The sequence below is a fragment of the Natrix helvetica genome, assembly GCF_964273705.1.
Source record: "Natrix helvetica genome assembly, chromosome: Z".
In the NCBI taxonomy this organism is placed as follows: domain Eukaryota; kingdom Metazoa; phylum Chordata; class Lepidosauria; order Squamata; family Natricidae; genus Natrix; species Natrix helvetica.
The window spans coordinates 115,844,738-115,865,144 of record NC_138554.1 but is presented as its reverse complement, the minus strand read 5'-3'; the positions used below and the strand labels follow the sequence as shown (position 1 = coordinate 115,865,144).

Sequence of the window (20,407 nt, the reverse complement as noted above, 5' to 3'; positions counted from 1 at the left end):
GATGAATATTCTCATTCATCCAGGTAGAATTGTCTGAAAACTAAATCACGGCAACTGGACTTATTTTCTTTTGGGTTTGAGATGTTTCACTGCTCATCCAAGCAGCTTCTTCAGAATCTTCATTGATATATTGTCATGCATTTTGTGGAAGAAACCCTGAAGTTGGTGTGGGAATATGAAAAAAGCAAGAAAGGTGGCAGACTGCAGAATCACATACCCTTCAGTTTTTAAAAGTTGGTACATTCCAATGACTACCTACTCAGATTCTCCTTAACAACTTGCTCAGATAGAAGAATCTGCTTGGATGAATGGTGAAATGTCTCAAACCAACAAGAAAATAAGTCCAGTTGCCATGACTCAACTTTCAGACAATTCTACCTGGATGAATGAGAATATTCACTGAAATATTTCACTGCATGTTCTTTTTAAAAACTTTAATAGAAAAGTAAGTGCCTGGAAGAACTGCCTAGGAATGTTAGAATTGCAATTAAATTGTAGGAACAGCACTGATTAGAAAGGTAGCATCAAGAACATACAATACCCTGCTAGCAGCAGAAACAGGCAGATTTGATTAAACTGATATTGGAGCTGCAACCCCCAGAAATTTCAGAATACGGTTTAGAGAAGTCTGACCTAAAATAAGTTCATTTATAAGTTTCTTGGTTATTAAGACATCAACTCGTTTCATTTGTAAATTCATTCTGGCATCATTTTCCATATCATTCTTATGTTCTGAAATTTTTAAATCTATGTTGAGGTCCATAATATCAGTGACTGTGGGGTTTTTGGTGCTCTCTCAGCCTGGTGGTTTTCTTGCAGACATTTCATTACCAAACTAGAGAACATCATCAGTGCTAGAAGGATGTAGAGTTTTGTCTTATTTTTATATGAATGAATGAATGAATATTTATTTCTTAGCCGCACCCTCTCCCGAAGGACTTGGGGCGGCGTACAACAAAACATATAAAATACATATCTGAACAAGACATACATATAACAAAGACGTGTACTAAGACGTGTACAAGGAGGAGGTGGGCTGATGGATAAAAACAATTAAAATCACAATATTTAAAAACCCCTAAATAAATAAATAAATTCAATTAAATTATACAAATAAAAACCCGTCAGGAGCGATATAGTTAGATCATGGTTGAGCCAGGCCAGCTACTTGGAATAGGTGGGTCTTGAGCTTTACACGGAAGGAGCGGAGGTCAGACGTAGTCCTAATATCCGGAGGGAGGTCATTCCACAGGGCTGGCCCCGCCACAGAGAAGGCTCTACTCCTAGGCGCCGCCCCTCGGCATTGTCTGGTGGACGGCACCTGGAGGAGTCCCTCTCTGTGCGAGCGAATTGGTGGCAGGGATGTATGGGGCAGGATACGATCCCGCAAGTAACTAGGTCCTGAGCCATGGAGCGCTTTAAAGATCGTTATCAAAACCTTGAAATGCACCCGGTAGACCACAGGAAGCCAGTGCAGCTCGCGCAGGAAAGGTGTCACATGGGAGTACCTAGTACTCCCCATAATTACCCGCACGGCTGCGTTCTGGACCAACTGTAGCCTCCGAGTGCATTTCAAGGGAAGCCCCATGTAGAGAGTATAATATACTATTATAGTACTCATTATCAAAGATCCCACAGTTCAACCCAGAGTTATAAATATTCTCTTCTATCAGAATCAGGGACAATGATAATCAAAATGATATCATCAATGCCCCTGAATTCTATTGCCAAATGTTAGAAATTTGCAAGCTTATACAGATAGACTAAAACCCAATTGAGCCCCAAATTTCGGTTGCTAAGTGAGACGTTTGTTCAATGAGTTTTGCCCCATTTTACAACCATTCTTGTCACAGTTGTTAAGTGAATCACTTAAGTTGCTAAATTAGTAACATGTTTTTTTTAATGAATCTGACTTCCCCCATTGACTTTGCTCATCAGAAGATTGCAAAAGCTGATCCAATGACCCTGGGACTCTGTAACCATCATAAGTATGAGTCAATTGCCAATTGTCTGAATTTTGATCACATGACAGTTAGGATGCTGCAACAGTTGTAATGTGAAAAGTGGTCATAAGACACACTTTTCAGTGCCGTTGTAACTTTGAACAGTCATTAAACAAAGGATATTAAGTTGGGGACTACTTGTACTGTACTCCAGGCTATCACTGCAATCTAATTCTAAGCAAACAAAGATGTGCATTTTGATGCTCTCCCATCACTCCATGGGGAACCTTATTTGCAGAGACTTTGCCCTTTTGGATCCAGGGAAGTAGAAACTCTTTCTCATGTCCTCATATGATTTTCTTTCTATTATGTGCAAATATGTGCTATAATTGCTCTGGACTTTCCCAAATATGACAGCCACACAGATAAATTATATGTTTATTATTTATAAGCCATTTCACCAAGTTATACAATTGTGTAAAACTTTTAAAGTAGATATATTCTTTTACTGACCTATTTTTTTCACTTTCAAAGTAATAAGCTGTGGTGTTAGGTTATTTTTCTTTGTACTATACCACTTATATCACATTGGCTGGTCAAGGACTGTAATAATGAGATTTGATTTGAATTAAGAGAAAAAGTAGGTGAACTTTGTTAGATATCTACAACAGTAGATATGGTCCCACCAAGGTCCTCTGTTCCGGCGGGAACAGAGGTTTGATTCTATTGGCTGAGAGTCTGACAGCTCCCTATAAAAGGGCTGCTGTCAGACCCAGCCTTTGCTGCATTACTCTCACTTGTTGTCTTGTTAATAAAGAGCTGTTATTACTAAAAGCCTGTGTCTGCCTTTCCATTGCCCAATCTAACACTGGCAACGAAGGTGGAATTGGAAGGCAACTAGGCAAACCAAAAAGAGCACAGAAAATCCAGCAAGTTATCCAGTCTGGAGTTCAGCGCGGTGTCAAGTGACAATTGCCGAGCGGCAAGCTTAAATCGCTCTCTCCACCGGGAAAGTGGCCATGCATGCCCCACCGACTCCATATGACCCAGTCTCTGAGCACTAGGAGTCGTATATGCTCCGCTTTGAATGTTTCCTAGAGGCCAACGACCTCGTGGGCATACCAAACGGCCGGAAAAAGAACATGTTCCTCGTGTACTGTGGCCGGGAAGTGTTTGAGACGGCGAAGAACCTGTCAGAGCCGACACCATTACAGTCGGTTGCCTGGTCCGCGCTTCAACAAACGCTCAAAATGCACTATGTGCCCAAGCCATCCAAATATGTTTGCCGCCACAAGTTTTAACACCAGGAATCAAAAAGAGGGTGAATCGATTAACGATTATGTGGTGGTGCTTCGCAAGGCTGCCGCGTACTGTAATTTAGGGACCTGGACGATCTGATTCTGGATCGCATAATATGCAGCATACAGGACATTAGTCTGCAAAGGAGGTTGCTGGCACGAGCAAACCTCTCCTTGCAGATAACCCAGGAAGAAGCCAGGGCATCAGAATCAGCCGCCAAATTGACCGAGGTTTTGCAGCGCCAGAACGCGGCTCCAGAAGCGCGAAAGACTACCTGCACACTGTGCCAGGAGTCCAGACCCGCTCCCCCAGAGGCCCCCTCTAAGGAGTGGGAGCGTCCTCAAGCACCATGGTCTAGGGTGCATATAGACTTTGCTGGCCCAGTTCACGGCCAAACGTTCTTACTACCATATTTTTCGCCCTATAAGACGCTCCGGAATATAAGACGCACCCAATTTTAAAGGAGGAAAATCTAGAAAAAAAAGATTCTGAACCCAAATACTGTAGTAAAATATTTTATATCAACTGTATAAAGTTAACAGCAGTTTAAGAACAATTTTATGTCCCCCATTTTTAGATGACCCAGGCAATGTTCCCTCTAATATTTTTTCAGTGTGAGCAGAAAAGTATAGTATTTGAGCGGCACATTTTTATGCCTGAGCAGCACCTGAATTTTTTTCACAGGTGTCACCTAAGACAACAACAAAATCAGTATTATTTGAAACTCAAAGTTATGTTTATTCAAGGTACCCGCTTAATTAAAAGTGTTATATAGTATAACTTAACAACGCTCCTGCTTAGTAACCAAAATGTTGGGTCAGGAACTCTGGCATTGAAGCATGCAAGTCTTAAAGCTGTCAAGTTACAAGATCCTTGCATCCCTAACCCTTTAGGAAAAAAAAAACCCAAGGGGTCTTCAAACTTGACAGCTTTAAGACTTGTGGACTTCAACTCCCAGAATTCCTCCTCCAGTCATGTTGGCTCAGGAACTCTGGCATTGAAGCATGCAAGTCTTCAAGCTGTCAAGTTACAAGACCCTTGCACCCTTAACCCTTTATAAAAAAAAAAACCCAGGGTCTTCAAACCTGACAGCTTGAAGACTTGTGGACTTCAACTCCCAGAGTTCTTCCTCCAGTCATGTTGCAGCGACGTCATCTGCGTGGATCTGCTCCATCTTCGGTTTTTTTCACGGGGCAGGGCTGCTGCTGAAGATGCTGACGATGAGCCCTTGCCGCCACTAGAATAACAGCTGCCTCCTCTTCCTCCTCCAACAGCACCACCACATTTGGAGTGAAGCTGCCAAAGCTCCCGCTGGCGCCCCCACCCATGGCAGCGGCGGCGGCGCATCCTCCTCCACTCAGAGCATCTGAGCTGGGCACCGCGTTACCATGCTGCCCCCTCCTCCTCCGCCGTGCTTTTGAGAAGCCATGAGGCTTTTTTTAACCCTGCTGCCCTCCGCCGCCTTCCTACTGGCTCCCGCGGCTCATGGCTCCTCAAAAGCACAGCAGAGGAGGAGAGGGCAGGGGTAACGGGGCTCAGCTCAGATGCTCCGAACAGAGGGGGAGGCACTGCTGCCATGGGCGGGGGCGCCAGCGGGAGCTTTGGCGGGAGCTTTGGCGGCTTCACTTCTCACTGTCAGGAAATCTGCCGCAGCGTCAGGCAGCAAATGTGGTGCTGTTAGAGGAGGAGGAGGCGGCAGCAGATATTCCAGTAGCGGCAGGGGCTTTGAGGGTTTATTTTAGCCGCAGCGCCGGGCGCAAGCAGCTAGGATTGGCCGCCCACAAGGGACCTCCCCGGGCTTGCTTTGCTGAACTGGAGTCAGTCACCCTGCGCTCACCAAAACAAGTCCGGGGAGGTCCTTTGCGGGCGGCCAGTTCTAGCCGTCTGCAAAGGACCTCCCCAGCCTCCGGCGCCTGTGACAGTACAAAACACCGTGCGGCAGTTGGAAACTGCTGCGCGGTGTTTTGTTGCCGTGCACCTTAGAGGGAACAGTGGACCCAGGTGGCTACATTTGGCTTATAAGACGCACTCAGATTTTCACCCTCTTTTTTGGAGTAAAAAAGTGCGTCTTATATGGCGAAAATACGGTAGTTGTGGACGCCTACTCAAAGTGGTTAGAGGTAGTTTTGATGACCTCCACAACAGCAGAGGTGGTCATCAAGGTACTACGGAGATTTTTCTACACGCACGGCCTGCCCGACGTCTTGGTCTCAGACAATGGTCCCTAATTCACGGCCATGCCCTTCGAGACCTTCCTAGCAGCCCATGGAATCCGGCATGCCCTGGTCGCACCGTTCCATCTGGCTTCCAATGGCCTGGCGGAACGTATGACGCGATCTGCAAAAGAGGCCCTCTCTAGGATGGGCCAGGGAGATTGGCAAACACTGGTTGACCATTACCTCCTAATTCAACATATCACACCCAGTGCCACCACTGGGAGAAGCCCCTCTGAGCTTCTTATGGGTCGCCGGCTAAGATCCCACTTAGACCTGCTACACCCAAACTATTCTGCCATTTTGCCCCCAGACTCCACAAGCAAAATCCGGAATTTTAGCATAGGGGACTCGGTATATGCCCACAACTACGCCGGGGGAACACTGTGGATTCCTGCCACGGTGATAGGCATCACCGCGCCTCGCTCATACCTTCTTGAGCTTGAGGACGGTAGAAATTGGAGGAGGCACATTGACCAACTCCGTGGCCGCCTCTCCAACTCCAATCTTAGACCACCAGCAGTAACTCCTGCTTGAGTTAGCCAAAGCCCTAACCAAACAGAGCAACCACTCACTCCTCCAACAGTTAGCTCAAGCCCAAACTATCCGGAATACTCATCTGGTGATGTTGCAGGCTCGCAGCAAGCTCTGAGCGAACCAGCTCTAGGAGCTCCAGCCCGCAGCCTGTGGAAGATTCCACGAGCTTCCACCAAGCGGAGCTGCAGGGCAAACAGGTCCATCCAACCTGTCCAAAGGAACTCCTCCTATTGAACTGCGTAGGTCAGGCAGAGCTACGCAAAAGCCCGCCTACCTGCGTGACTACATTACAAGTAGGATTAGTCCATCTAAGAGGGGAGGGGTGTTAGATATCTACAACAGTAAATATGGTTTCCACCAAGGTCCTCTGTTCCGGTGGGAACAGAGATTTGATTCTATTGGCTGAGAGTCTGACAGCTCCCTATAAAAGGGCTGCTGTCAGACCCAGCCTTTGCTGGATTACTCTCACTTGTTGTCTTATTAATAAAGAGCTGTTGTTACTGAAAGCCTGTGTCTGCCTTTCCATTGCCCAATCTAACAAACTTGGTGTGTCTTTGAAAGAAACGGCTTAGGCCAAGATTAATATTCCACCGGCTTCCAGATCTCTCAAACCCACTTGTTTTGCAATCCCTTTGCAGAGGTAATGTATTTTGGAGCTAAACATGAGTGATCCTTGTCCTTTTCTATTTCTGCTATTTTTGTTGCGTTTGCAAAGAGCGATTGTGCCATGCTGCCCTGAAAGCCCATCAGTTCTGTTGGTTGTTGCATCAGTCCTTCTGTCTAGTACTGAGTTTATACTGCACACATGTATTATAATCAGCTAAATTTCTGTTTGGCTTTACTCTGCAACAGGCAGCCATCTTGTTAAACTGCCAGACAGAATGAAGTGTCATGGAGAAAAAGAGGTAAATGATTGGCTTGTGATACTGCAAGGGATACATGTGTATTAATGATGTAGCCCTGCTTTATCAGCAGAGTTTTCATTTTGCAAATAATGCAAAGACTTAAAATTACTGCTGGTGTTTCTCTTCTCTCTGAGCTACTCAGGTCCTTCCATCTGGATAAGAATTTCTGTGATTGACTGCAAACAACTGTTGTTTGATATATCAGTTAGCTCCATATTTGGCTAATGACTAAAACCTGTCTTGAACTCTGATGGGGGCAGGACTGAGGTAGTCTTGAGGGAGGAAATTGAAATGAAAGGACAGGGGAGAGAACTATACATTCCACCAGCACAGGGGGGGGGGGGAAGGAAGAGGCAACAGGACAGGAAAAAGACAAGAAAGAAAGACTGAAGGGAGTCGCAAGTTGTTCTGAGGGGAAGAGCTGCTTTGGGATTCTGGGCTATATGGACTGCATTCCTGCTGCCATAAGAAAGGTGACAATCCTAGTTGAGAGCAGAGCTCAGAAACGGCTATGCTCTTGATCCAGCTGCAGTTTCTGGATTCACCACCTCTGGCTAGAAAGAACTATTTAATTAAAGCTTCACAAAATGCACAAGGTGTGTCATTGTGTTTGGATCAGGTGGTCTGATCATCTGAGAAGAGGGACAGAAAGACCCAATCATTAATGGCTCCTTCAGGGGTGAGTGCTACAATGGAATGACCTGCTTTATACAGTATGCTTCATTTTATCCTAATAAAGCCTTAAAACCTACAACAATCTCGGATACAGTAGTTCTTGACTTATAACCACCATTGGGTCTGGAACTTCCATCAGTAAATGTTGCAGTTGTTAAGTGAGTCACACTCTATTTTACTATATTATTTGCCACAGTTAAGTGATTCATTGGGATCCTTAAGTGAATTTGGTTCCTCTATTGACTTTGCTTTTCAAAAGTCTTCTGGGAAGGTCATGGTAATCATGAGACACTGCAACCATTGTAAATATATATGTGTAATGCCAATTAATCAAATTTTGATCATATGGCTGTAGAGATGCTACAACAACTATAAGTGTGAGGACTGGTCATAAGGTAATTTTTTCAGCACCATCATAACTTCAATTTGCCTCCTTTAAATCTGTATATGACTTGGGACCCTTTAACTGAGGGATCATCTTTTCCCAAGAGTTTCTACCTATTCAGTTTGATCCAACAGATAGGACATGTTGCAGATCTCGCCAGCTAGAGTGTTAACTGTCTAGAAGTAGAAGATTGTTGTTGTTTTTTCCTTTTGTATTCCAGCCTTATGGAATATTCTCCCTCAGATATTAGAATGGTTCCAAGCCTGTTGGCTATGTATCCAGGCCTAGGGCCCGGAATGTAGTACAAGGCTGGTAACTTGATTTCACTATTAATGAATTAATCATCACAGCTATTGTTTCTACTTATTTATTTTATGGATGGTTTTAATTGTTTTAATGTTTTTAAATCGTTTTATCATTTTAAAATTGTAAGCCACCAGAATCACTTGGTTAAGTTGGGTGGCTATAGAAATTGAATAAATAAGTAAGTAAATGATTATTAAATGAACAATCAAGCCTGTAAACTTTATTTTAACATAAACTGCCATATTTTCGCCCCAAAAATTCATGTCAGCTTTCAATAAAAAAAATAAAAGTACACTCGAAGCAAAAATATATATATATCAAGTATTAAAAATCAAATTGTTTTATAAAACCGTCCTCTACCATTTTAAAGAGAAAAACAAATCTCACAATGTAACTCCCATAAGTTAAATATAAATCAACTTGCCTAACAAAAGGATGTTAGCCAGTATGTGCAATCTAAACTTCTAAGTCGGGATTCAAAAATAAAACACTTCTTTAAATAAAGAGATTGTTCTTTGATATGAGAATTTAGCTGTATAATTTCAAGGAAACATTTATATAAGATGATTAAAACATTAAACTGCTAGTATATTTGTGTGTATTGACATTGCTGCTTTTTCCCGATTTACCATTGCTCAATATGCATAGTCAAGCGAGCAATAAATTAACACAGAAAACTTACGGCTATGCCATTAGGCAACATATGTACCTTGAAATAAAGAATAAGCAAGAAATAAAATCCAAATTACCTTGATATATTACAGTCTGAAGGCCTCTGGAAAACCAATGATGGAAAGAATCTAAAAGTAACATGCGAAATGATTTATAGCATGACTGAGGCTGTAAATCTGGGTGGACAATTTACGACCTCTGTCTGTACTAGTAGTCATTTATTAATTGATTAGTATTATCAAAATATAAAACAAAAATAAAATGCAGGATTTAATTTCAGGGAAAAATATATAAAATACAGTAATAAAATACATATGGGATAAATATAAGGAGTCAACATTCAGATAACCATTACAAGATATCTCAATCTGTTTGATATAATGGGTTCTTTGCTCAACTACCTTAACTAACTTATCAATTCTGGTCATGGTGTATAGATTAGAACCCAGGAGGAAATGGGACAATCAGCAATTCAGATCCCAGTGGAGTTTTCTTTCAAATAGGGATGTTAAATGTCTAATCATAAGAGGGGCATATAGTTAATAATAAAAACATTAACAATGTCTTCAGTGGTGAGGGCAACATATATAATATCCTCCAGGCATGGGTTCTGGCCGGCGTTACTGCCAGTTTGCTCATGCACACGCTTTGAACATGCACACGCTTTGAACATGCACATGCTTTGAATAAAAAACATAGCGATGGCGGCAACTGGGGAACCGGTTCGGAGGCGCATCCAGCCAGTTCTGCGACCCAGGCCGGGCTGAACCAGTCCAAACCGGTAAGAACCCACCTCCGACATCCTCTCATGATATGACAGGTGGTGGAAATACCTGTATTTGGCCGTGGAATCCAACATCTAGAAGAGCCCCTTCTCGATAATTGTGTCCATATCTTTGATAGATATTTCTCAAATTGAAAAATAGTTTTGTTCTTAGTCAACCAATTTAAAAATCAGTTTGAGCACTGATGTCTATGACTGTCTGTTTAAAAGTTTCCGTTGCCTGAGAGGCAATTGAGAGTGATACTACCATGCTGTAAAATAACTTCAGTAAGTCAACTTATTCAGGAATTGGGCTGACCCATACTTACTTTTGTACTAAACTTATTTTGGGAAGACTAAAGGGTCCATTCAATGGTTCCTTTGCCAGTATGTGAAAACTTTAATTAGTAACTGGCTATGTATCAACTAGATATCTGTTTTGGCTCTAATTGAAAGGACTGAAGTGTTCTTAAGAATTCCCAGTATGCTTCTTTAAAAGTGTGTGAACTTTTTCAAGTGACATTTTTATAAGGCCCAACAATTCACACAATAAGTCAGCACTGACACTCTTTTTGCTCTGAATGCTTTCAGTAGAGGGGACAAGTTATCAGGGTAATTATAATTAAATAATGTATATAATCTTTCAGTACTTGTCTTGGCCCTTCCCAAACTTCTTTTAAAATGATTTACCCATGATCCTGTGTTGATGTATTTAGCTTCAGCAACAGTCTTCTCGGGCCTCTCTGGGAATGTGCCATCAGAACTATGTCATCAGCATAAAAAAAGATAACAATAAATTTGTCATGGATCTTTCACATATGAATGTCTGCAGTATACAGGAACTCTGCTATATCATTGACACTGAGATTAAAAATTTTAGGCTATGATAGAGCCCTGTCTGATATCACTATGGGTAAGTATACTCTTTGTTAGAGAACCATTATAGCTATATAGACTTTGAGTATTTGAGTAGAGGACCTTAAGAGTAAGATTCTGAAACCACTCAGTGTTGTTCCATGTAACACATATGTAATCTAAAATACCACTAGAGTTTCCTGAATGATATGTAAAGGATGTATAAAACCAGATTCTATACTATTTAAAATATGGAAGTTACATTGATAAATCAAGGAAACAAGATGTGAGCCTGTGGCATTTCTTTTAGGGTTTCTAGAAGCCAGAGTGGATCATTTATAAGATAATGCTCAAGGATAACTTCCAGGTGTACAAAATCATCTAAGGAGGTCCCCACCCTGGCATTAGAGTGTCCTTCCAGTATTTCAGTAGCTTTAGGGTGATTTGAATTTCTCTTTAGCACTGACTTTTCTAGATTCAAACATTAGGAGAAAAGTAGGAAGATGTATGATAGTAGGTAGGATAGTAAACTATTTCATAGGATTTGTATGCAAATTTTACAGCTAAATGGGAGAGTCATTTCCAAGGATTCCTATCTCAATCAGCCTAGGAGGTTTACTTTGGCAACTGTACTCAGTCCTCCTGATGCTGGTCTCTTGGTCTTGTATTTCTTTGCAGGAATAATCCAGAACCTGAAAGCTAATAAATAAATAAATCTTTTCCTTATCTCTAGTCAACCAGGTCTCTTAGAGTTCTGTGAAATCAAAATTACAGAGGAATTCTGCCAGACACAAAGGAGTCTTTGTTATTTTCTCCCATGTCCAAATTCCATGTTGAAATATGAGATAAATCAGTAAATCTTAAATATCTTAAAATAGATATTTTTTGACACATTGTGGGGTAACAAGCTCTATTACATGTCAAATTTGCCCAATAAAGGCTTTGTTTTAAACAACACATTAGTAGGATTTTTGAATGAATGAAGGATTCTTTTAGAATGTATCCTGGATGGGAGGTATTTAAGCTTTTGCAAATCAACCAATTGCCTTTCACAGTGTAAGAGTTGACAAAGGGAAAAATGGCTGCATTTCTGGATTCCAATTTTCTTCTATTTCTTCTATCATTTTATTATTTATTTATTTACTAGATCTGTGTGCCACCCATCTTGTCTACAGGCGATTTTGGATTTGTAGAGTAATCTGATTTGGTTGTAAGCAATACATTTGTTTGTCTTTCATCCATTGCTTTCTGGGAGGGTGAAATTTGCTTTGCATGTTTTTCTGGATATAGGCTTAGATATCTTAGCTTATTCCCCTCTCTCTGCTTAAGGTCCAAATTAAGATTCATCTTTCCACTACTATTAACTGCTTTTGAATCACAGTTGTCTCTGCACGAGTTAACTGTATACGCCCCAGACATTTTTGCAACCTCCAGAACTCTCTCAGTCTCTGTTACTAAAAGTAGTAGTATAGATTTCTGTTATTTTCTGGTGAGTATCAGGCAAAAGTAAACTAAGTCCTTAAAGGAGATTTAATATAATTAAAAACAATAAAGTTCATATACAGAAAAATCCTAGCTATGGCTAGCTATATGTAAAAATGTGTTCTTGCCCATATTGTCTACATGTTCAACTTATTAAGGTCTTCAAATCATAGCATGTGTGGTCTGAATCACAAAAAAATCCTGTCTCTCCTAAATATAGTTGAAATATCCAAGATTTTGCATACTTTTTTATGCCTAGAAATACATATGGACAAGATTGGTGTAGTTGTTCGAAGTTGATTAAACAGATTCTTTCTCTTAGTGTTGAGCCAAGTGTAGAAACTGAAGTTGGCATTGCTGATGCATTATTATTAAGATTTAATTCAATAGTTTTTTCCAATGGAAACTGATTTTGCTTTGAACACCACTGTATGCACTGGACCTACTTTTCCATACATTATTCAAATTTGTGTAAGTTTGTTGTGAAGAATGTGATATCCAGGCAATTCTGACACAAAACAACAATAAAATCTGCATCTTAATGTATAACTCTGGTCATAACTCTGAAAAGTTTCCTTATTTTGTCAGTAAGAAAGTCCCTTATTCATTTAAGGTTGAAACTTTCTTATATGGTAATTAGTAATGGTAATTAGCAATGGTAATTAGTAATGACTAATGAGGAGCAACATTCAGAAATGCATCTTAGACAAGATAGCCAAATGTAATTGACTTTCTAGATAAATGGCATGCTTTTTAGGGGCTTGCTTCAGGATCATGTGTCATCATCAGAATTGCATGAGGTGCTAGAAATCATAGCATTTTAATTTCTCAAGCAATGTCTGATTCCAGGAAGAAACAGAATCATTAATGAAAATCAGGAGCCCAGGCCCATGGGAGAAAGAAGAGATTTTAACCAATCTAAGACCAAATATGAGTTTCTATTTTGTCCCCACTGTTAGGAAAACTGTGGAGCTTGTAAAATATGTTCAGTTCGTCATGTCTTAAAAGGATTAAAGTTATTCTGAATATAAGTTGTACTAATATATGTTGTATTTTTAGTGTAGTAGGTATGAGCAATGCCTCTATGGAGCAATAGAAAGAAGGCAGGCAGGATTGTTGCTGATTTCTGTATGTTTTTGAACAACATATTCCATATCCAGGCAGTATTTACTGGTAGCATGAAAGTCAACCCTTTAAATACTTGAATAATTTAGCTTTTAGTAAAAAAAACTTCTACAGTGAAATATACAGTATATATTGTATATATTGCTTTAAGCCAACTGGCATTTGAGATGGAATTACAGCATCATTCACAAATGATAGCATTTGAATATGGTTATTATTTAAGTTTGGAAGATGAAGAACTTATTTATTCATATTAGTACCAGAGAATTGATATACTAATTAATCATTAGTTGTGCCAAGATTCCTCTGCCAATAATAATTTCCTTGGTTCACTGCCCCTTTAAGCTAGAATTCTTTTAAAGTTTTTATATAAGGAGAAGCAGCTGCCTATGGTCAATTCTTAGAATTATTTTCTATTTTATTTCTAGAACTAAACTCAAAAGTGAATCTGAAGTCAATAAAACCTATGTGTAGCAGAAATCATCACTTAACTTTTTCATCTGGATATTACAAAAGAAAAGCATGATCAAGTGTCCCTCTCAGAAGCCAGGTAACTTTTCAACCAGAATAGCAATAGCAATAGCACTTAGACTTATATACTGCTTCATAGTGCTTTTACAGTGCTCTCTAAGTGGTTTACAGAGTCAGCATATTGCCCCCCAACAATCTGGATCCTCATTTTACCCACCTCGGAAGGATGGAAGGCTGAGTCAACCTTAAACCTGGTGAGATCCGAACTACCAAATTGCACACAGCCAGCAGTCAGCAGAAGTAGCCTGCAGTATTACGTTCTAACCACTTCACCACTGCAGTTCATAATAGCTATTCTCTGGTGAAATGGTCTTCATTTATGTTCTTTAGAGGAGGAGAACGGCTGCAGGTATAGATATTCTTTACTATTTTATAGGACCTTCATTATCCACCTAAAGAACTTTCAACCTGATGGTGGTTTACAGAATAGAGATTGCAGAATCTTTAGCACAGATAAAAAAAATGCATCAACATTTTTTATCTCTGGAAATTGATTTTTTTAGGGCACAGGGTGCCTTGTAGGGGCATCCTGCCGAGGGGGCGGCTTGCTGGAGCCCCCTGGAGTGGTGGCAGCTGCAGGGGGGCTGCCAGCTTTGCCCTAGGCATCGGGAGGCTTTTGGGGGGTGCGTTTGCATGCGCACCTTCGTCCTGAGGAGATCGGAAGAAAACGCTCCATGTGAAGACAACAGCAGACAACAGCGGTGAGCTGGGTATTCCCCCGGGGTCTTTTTCTTACTTCTTTGAACAACTGAGTAAACAAGGATTAGCAGCTTTCTTAAGACTCTTTGATCTTGGCAAAGTGTTGAGATTGGAGAGGGTTTTTTTTCTCCCCCTCCTCTCAGAAAAGCGGCTTTAAACGATCTTTCTTTTGGAGGAGAGAGAGAGAACTGGGAAAAAACTCTTTGATATTCACTTCTTTCAAGCAATGGGGTAATGACTTTCCTGAACAATTGCGAAAGAAAGAAAGTGAACTGACCTAATAAACTATGAATGGAAACTTTTTGAATGATTGTTCTCCGATCTCCTGAGAGAGCTGAGCCAAAATGGCATTTCTCCCTCCGTTTTTGCTGCCGTTACAAATGAACTGTTGTCTTTGAAAAATCTTCTGGGTCGGAACTACAAAACCCTGGTGAACCCTAGAGGAATCTCTTTATACAATCTTCCTTGGATTGGGGAAAATTGACTACAACTAGAGGGGAGCTGTATTGAAGACTGATATCCCACGCTGGATTTTGCGTGCCTGTAGACCTCGCCTGACAGCGCGCTCCTGTAGACGCCATCTTTTCTGTCTAGACTTATAAACTTTCTCTGAACTTCACAATGCCTGCAAAAAAGGCCCCCATTCCTAAACCAGCATCGGCTCCATCTTCTTCTATTTCAAGTCCTGTTCCACAACAAACACAGCTATCTTCCTTTTTACAACCAAGGGCCCCTGAGGGGGAACAGCAGTCTCAAGAAATGTTTCAACAAATGTTCCAGTCAATCTTAAAGGGAACAGGACGAAATAAAAAAACAGCTGGCTGACTTAAGGGAAGAACTCAGAGAGAATAAACAACAGACTTTACAAAATAGCCAGAAAATAGACTCTGTGGAGGAGGGTGCTGTGGGGTTGGGAGAAGAGATGAAGGCTTTACAAAAAAAAATGTTGGAATTGAGAATTATATGGAAAAAATGGAATTTGAAAGGATGTCTCTTTTTCTTTTTTACATCTTTTATATATAATATTCAAAATCTAGAATAGGATTATATGATAACATTCCATTAAATCATCCTAAAATCATCCAATCACAATACATCTTTATAACATATTCTAAATCAGGCATGTCCAAAGTCCGGTCCGCGGGCCATTTGCGGCCCGGGGGGCGGTTTAATACGGCCCTTTAACAGCCCTCCCTGCTCTATATAAATGCGGCCCGCCCACGGCAAGCAGAAGACCTTTCAAATTTCTCTCCCACCACCTCTTTTTCTCGTGCGCGCACACACAAGAAAAGCAGACAAGCAGGAGAGAGAAGAAAGAAGGCAGGAAGGCAGAAGGAAGGGAAGGATGGAACTGGAAGGGAGGCAGGAAGGAAGGGAAGGAGGGGAGGAGGGAGTAAGGATAGACAAGCAAGAGGGAAAGAGGAAAGAAAGCAGGAAGGCAGAAGGGAGGTGGAAGGAAGCAGACACGCTGGAGGGAAAGAGGAAAGAAGGCAAGCAGGCAGGAAGGAGGCAGAAGGAAGGAGGGAAGGATGGAACTGGAAGGGAGGCAGGGAAGGAGGGAGGGAGAAAGGAAGGATAGGAGGATAGGGAAAGAGGAAAGAAGGCAGGCAGGCAGAAAGGAGGGAGGTGCAAGGAAGGAAGGAAGCATAGATAAGCAGGAGGGAAAGAAGGCAGGCAGGCAGGAGGAAAGAGGAAGGAGGGAACTGGAAGGGAGGCCGGAAGGAAGGGAAGGAGGAAGGGAGGGTGGAAGGAAGGATAGACAAGTAAGAGGGAAAGAGGAAAGAAAGCATCTGAATGTACTAAACATGAGTCTTCAGGGAAAAGATGCATACTGTTAGGGTTCTAAATACCATGCAGAAATAAATCATTGTCCAAGGCAAAACATCCTTAATGGTGCAATTTATTCCACAGGCATGTTAGTACGGCTATGGAAAATTTCAACTCTGAATTACATCCTGTAAGTTCACCCAGTTGAGAGTTCATGATCTCTCCCCACACCCACAAATCCATCACATGTTCCAATCATCATCTTCCACGCTGGCATGTACACCCATCTTCTTCCGACCAGGTGTCGAGATGCGAAGACAAAAGATGACCTTGGCTTCTACAAAAGAATGTCAACAATCCATTCTACAATCCTACTCCTTTCTATTCCCCCCTCCCAACTACTACACTAATGAAACAGCATAGAGAATTATTAAAAAGTGTGGCAGGCCAAAGATCCTAAAAAGAATATAATTACAGGCCTGACAGGCGGCCTCTCCTCAAAAGAAAAACGCTTCCTGCAAAGAGAATAACAAAAGTTAACATAACAAAATTAACCACCTCTTCTCCACCCAGGGGAACCCCTTGACTTCTCTGGAAACTTCCCATTGAATTGCTTTACTAACTTCTCCACTTTCAGGTTCCCACTGTTCACCCAATTAGCTTCAGACCAAGGGTAACCCTTCTAATGCACTAAGTACTGTAAGCAACCCCTATTCAGCCTGAAATCTACAATTTTTTCCACCTCAGATTGTGTTTCCCCTTCTATCACTACAGGAGGAATTGAGCTTGGGTGGATGCTCTTCTGTTAGACCCAATTACTGGTTTCAACAAACTACAATGAAATTCTGGGTCAATTTCCCCTAGACTTCTGGGTAGACTGAGTTGAACTGTAACTGGGTTAACTATCTTCACTATTGGGAATGGACCTAGAAATTTTGGACCCAATTCCTTGCTAAGCATTTCTAATCTTATGTATTTGGTAGAAAAAAAAACATTGTCCCCCACACGGTAGGGGTTTTGGAGCGAGCGATGTTGATCATCTTGCTTCTGGTAGGCTTCTGCCGCAACTGCTAGAGCCTTCTTCGTATTCTCCCATCCTTTCTTTAGCATGTCCATCCATTCACTCAAAGACATGAAAGAAGGAGGTTCTCTAGGCAACTCAGGCATGGCAACAACTTCCATGCCACTGGTAATCTGGAAACCCGCTAATCCTCTGCTGCTGTGGACCGCATCGTTGTACGCCACTTCGGCGAAGGGTAGCAAGTCTGACCAGTTGTCGTGCTGATAGTCCACAAAACACCTGATGTATTGTTCCACCACCGCATTGGCTCCCTCTGCTGCGCCGTTCATGCTGGGATGAACCTCTGAGCTCAGTTCTTGTGTGGACCCAATAGATCTCAGGACCTCTCTCCAGAACTTAGCTGTGAACTGGGCTCCGCGGTCTGAAATGATCCTCTTGGGTACTCCATGCAGGCGATAAATGTGTTTCACAAACATTTTCGCTAATTCGTTTGCGGATGGCAATCCTGAGCAAGCAATGAAGTGTGCCTGCTTAGAAAACAAATCAATAACAGTCCAAATTACTTTATGCCCACTGCTGTCTGGGAGTTCCATGATGAAGTCCATTGCGACCTCTTCCCATGGCCGTTTAGGGCTCTCTGCTGCAGGTGCTGTAGGTTCTAGGCTCTTGGATTCAATCATCCATGGCTGGCCATGTTCCTCCTCCTTAGCCTCCCCCTTGGTAGGACTCTTCGTGACCTGAAGTTGGGGGTCCTCTTCCAGAGGTCGGTTGGGCATTTCCCCCTCCGAGGCCTCCCCCTTAGTTGGACTCTTTGTCACCTTCAGTTGGGGATCCTCCTCCGGAGATTGTTTGCCCTTTCCCTCTTCCGAGGCCTCCCCCTTGGTAGGACACTTTGTCACTTTACGTTGGGGATCCTCTTTTAGAGGCTATTGGCCCAGATGACTTTTCTGTGCGGGTATCTGGGGCCCTCTCTTTACCACCGTGGCAATTGGTACACATGTTTGTTCTTCGGCAATTCCCTCCTCCGAGGCCTCCCCCTTGGTAGGACTCTTTGTCACCTTAAGTTGGGGATCCTCTTCCAGAGGTCGTTTGCCCAGATGACTTTTCGGTTCTGGCATCTGGGGCCCTCTCTTTACCACCATGGCGACTGGTACACACATTTGTTCTTCGGCAATTCCCTCCTCCGAGGCCTCCCCCTTGGTAGGACTCTTTGCCACCTGAAGTTGGGGATCCTCTTCCAGAGGTCGTTTAGGCTTTTCCCCCTCCGAGACCTCCCCCTTAGTTGGACTCTTTGTCACCTTAAGTTGGGGATCCTCCTCCGGAGATTGTCTGCCCTTTTCCTCTTCCGAGGCCTCCCCCTTGGTAGGACACTTCCTCACCTTAAGTTGGGGATCCTCTTCCAGAGGTTGTTGGCCCAGATGACTCTTCTGTGGTGGCATCTGGGACCCTCTCTTTACCGCCGTGGTGGTTGGTGCGCACGTTTGTGGCATTGGGGCTGGAGCCAAGCACTCTGACGCTCTGTGGCCAAGTTGACAACAATGGTGGCATTTAATTGGCCCCCACGAGGAATGGAATCTAGTTACATCTCTAAACTTAGGAACCGTTTCATCACACTGCCTTGCTCTCCAACTTGCAGCTGCCCCCTTGGTAAACCCTTCTTCCATGGTGGAGATTGCTTCTCTGTAGGAAGGTGGAGTAAGAACCTTTTGGGGCATTGCAGATGCACCTTGTTCCGCTTCCCATCTTGCAGGCCTGGCTTTGGCAATCCCTTCTTCCATGTTGGTGATTGCTACTCTGTAGGAAGGTGGGGTAAGAACCACTTGGGGCCTTGCAGGCGCACATTTTCCCGCCATCCACAATGCAGGCCTCTGTTTGGTAATCCCTTCTTCCATGGAGAATTTTTCTCTGTAGGAAGGTCTGGTAAGAACCTTTTTGGGCCTTGCATTGGAGACTGGAACCGGTGGGGAGGTCAATCCCTCGGTTGGCCACTGCCCAGCTTTCTGCCATGGTGCCATCTTCTGAGGGAGGGCAGTTGCCCACTGGCATCCCTCCCATCCATGACCTGGGGTTAAGACCCATCCCGGGGTTGCCTGCTTCACAGGTTGCAGCTCAACCAATGATGGCTGGCTAAGGGGTTTTACGTGCCTGCTGGCTTGGAGGAGTTATGGGCCAAGTAGGTGCCCTTTGTTGGCTTGGATGAGTTATGGGCCAAGTAGGTGCCCTCTGCTGGCTTGGAGCATTTCCCCATGCTGATGGCAAAGGAGTTGGTAAGTAGCATCTCTTCCATCCAAGTCCTGGGAGGAAAGCCCAATTTACTGCCCAATTTGCTTCATTTACTGGTTGCAGCCCCATTTGTGGTGGCTTGCAAGTGACAGATGCTGGAAAAATTCCTTCTTCCTGCCTCCTTTGAAATTCCCATTTTGAAAGGGAATCTTTCTCCCAACTAGTTGCAGGGTGACAAGCCATTTCATTTATTGCCGTCTGGAAGGAGCCCAAACCTCTGTTCTAGGTTTTTTTTCCCCCAAGCCTTGTTTCCAAGCTGGGGGGAAGGAGGAGGAGCATGCACTCACAATTTGCTGAAGAAATATTTCTGCCACCTTCCTTCGTCTTGTCGCGTCTCCTCCTGCATTCCTCCTGATGCAATTAAACTGGAAGCAGCATTCCATTGCCTTTGAAGTTCCGCGCTCAGCTTCTTATCACCAAAAGCTTCTCATTTATTCTTTGCTGATATTTACGCTGTCCCGGTCAGCATTGGGAATGCCGAGACCTCATCACCAGATCTTCCATCACCAGCCCTTCCCCCTTGATAGGGGGAGGGAGCTAGTGAAATATTTTTAAAGTAGAGAGTTGAAATAATGTTAGGGTTCTAAATACCATGCAGAAATAAATCATTGTCCAAGGCAAAACATCCTTAATGGTGCAATTTATTCCACAGGCATGTTAGTACGGCTATGGAAAATTTCAACTCTGAATTACATCCTGTAAGTTCACCCAGTTGAGAGTTCATGATCTCTCCCCACACCCACAAATCCATCACATGTTTCAATCATCATCTTCCACGCTGGCATGTACACCCATCTTCTTCCGGCCAGGTGTCGAGATGCGAAGACAAAAGATGACCTTGGCTTCTACAAAAGAATGTCAACAATCCATTCTACAATCCTACTCCTTTCTATTCCCCCCTCCCAACTACTACACTAATGAAACAGCATAGAGAATTATTAAAAAG

The 20,407-nt window shown here is 42.8% G+C and overlaps 1 protein-coding gene and 1 long non-coding RNA gene across 2 annotated transcripts in view; one reads left to right on the top strand and one right to left on the bottom strand.

Annotated features, from left to right (window-relative positions):
* The window catches only part of FAM171A1 (family with sequence similarity 171 member A1), a 118,822-nt gene extending 108,396 nt beyond the window's left edge, over positions 1-10,426 (bottom strand). Inside the window, exons 1-2 of the mRNA XM_081933747.1 lie at positions 10,389-10,426; positions 9,013-9,063 (exon numbers count right to left, since the gene is read on the bottom strand). Coding sequence (XP_081789873.1) covers positions 9,013-9,063; positions 10,389-10,392 — 55 coding nt within the window. The 5' untranslated portion in view covers positions 10,393-10,426. The remainder of the gene's footprint in view (positions 1-9,012; positions 9,064-10,388) is intronic.
* Positions 10,427-11,624: 1,198 nt separating this feature from the next.
* The window catches only part of LOC309401061, a 40,970-nt gene continuing 32,187 nt past the window's right edge, over positions 11,625-20,407 (top strand). Inside the window, exons 1-2 of the long non-coding RNA XR_014176752.1 lie at positions 11,625-11,763; positions 13,589-13,710. This is a non-coding gene — a long non-coding RNA (uncharacterized lncRNA). The remainder of the gene's footprint in view (positions 11,764-13,588; positions 13,711-20,407) is intronic.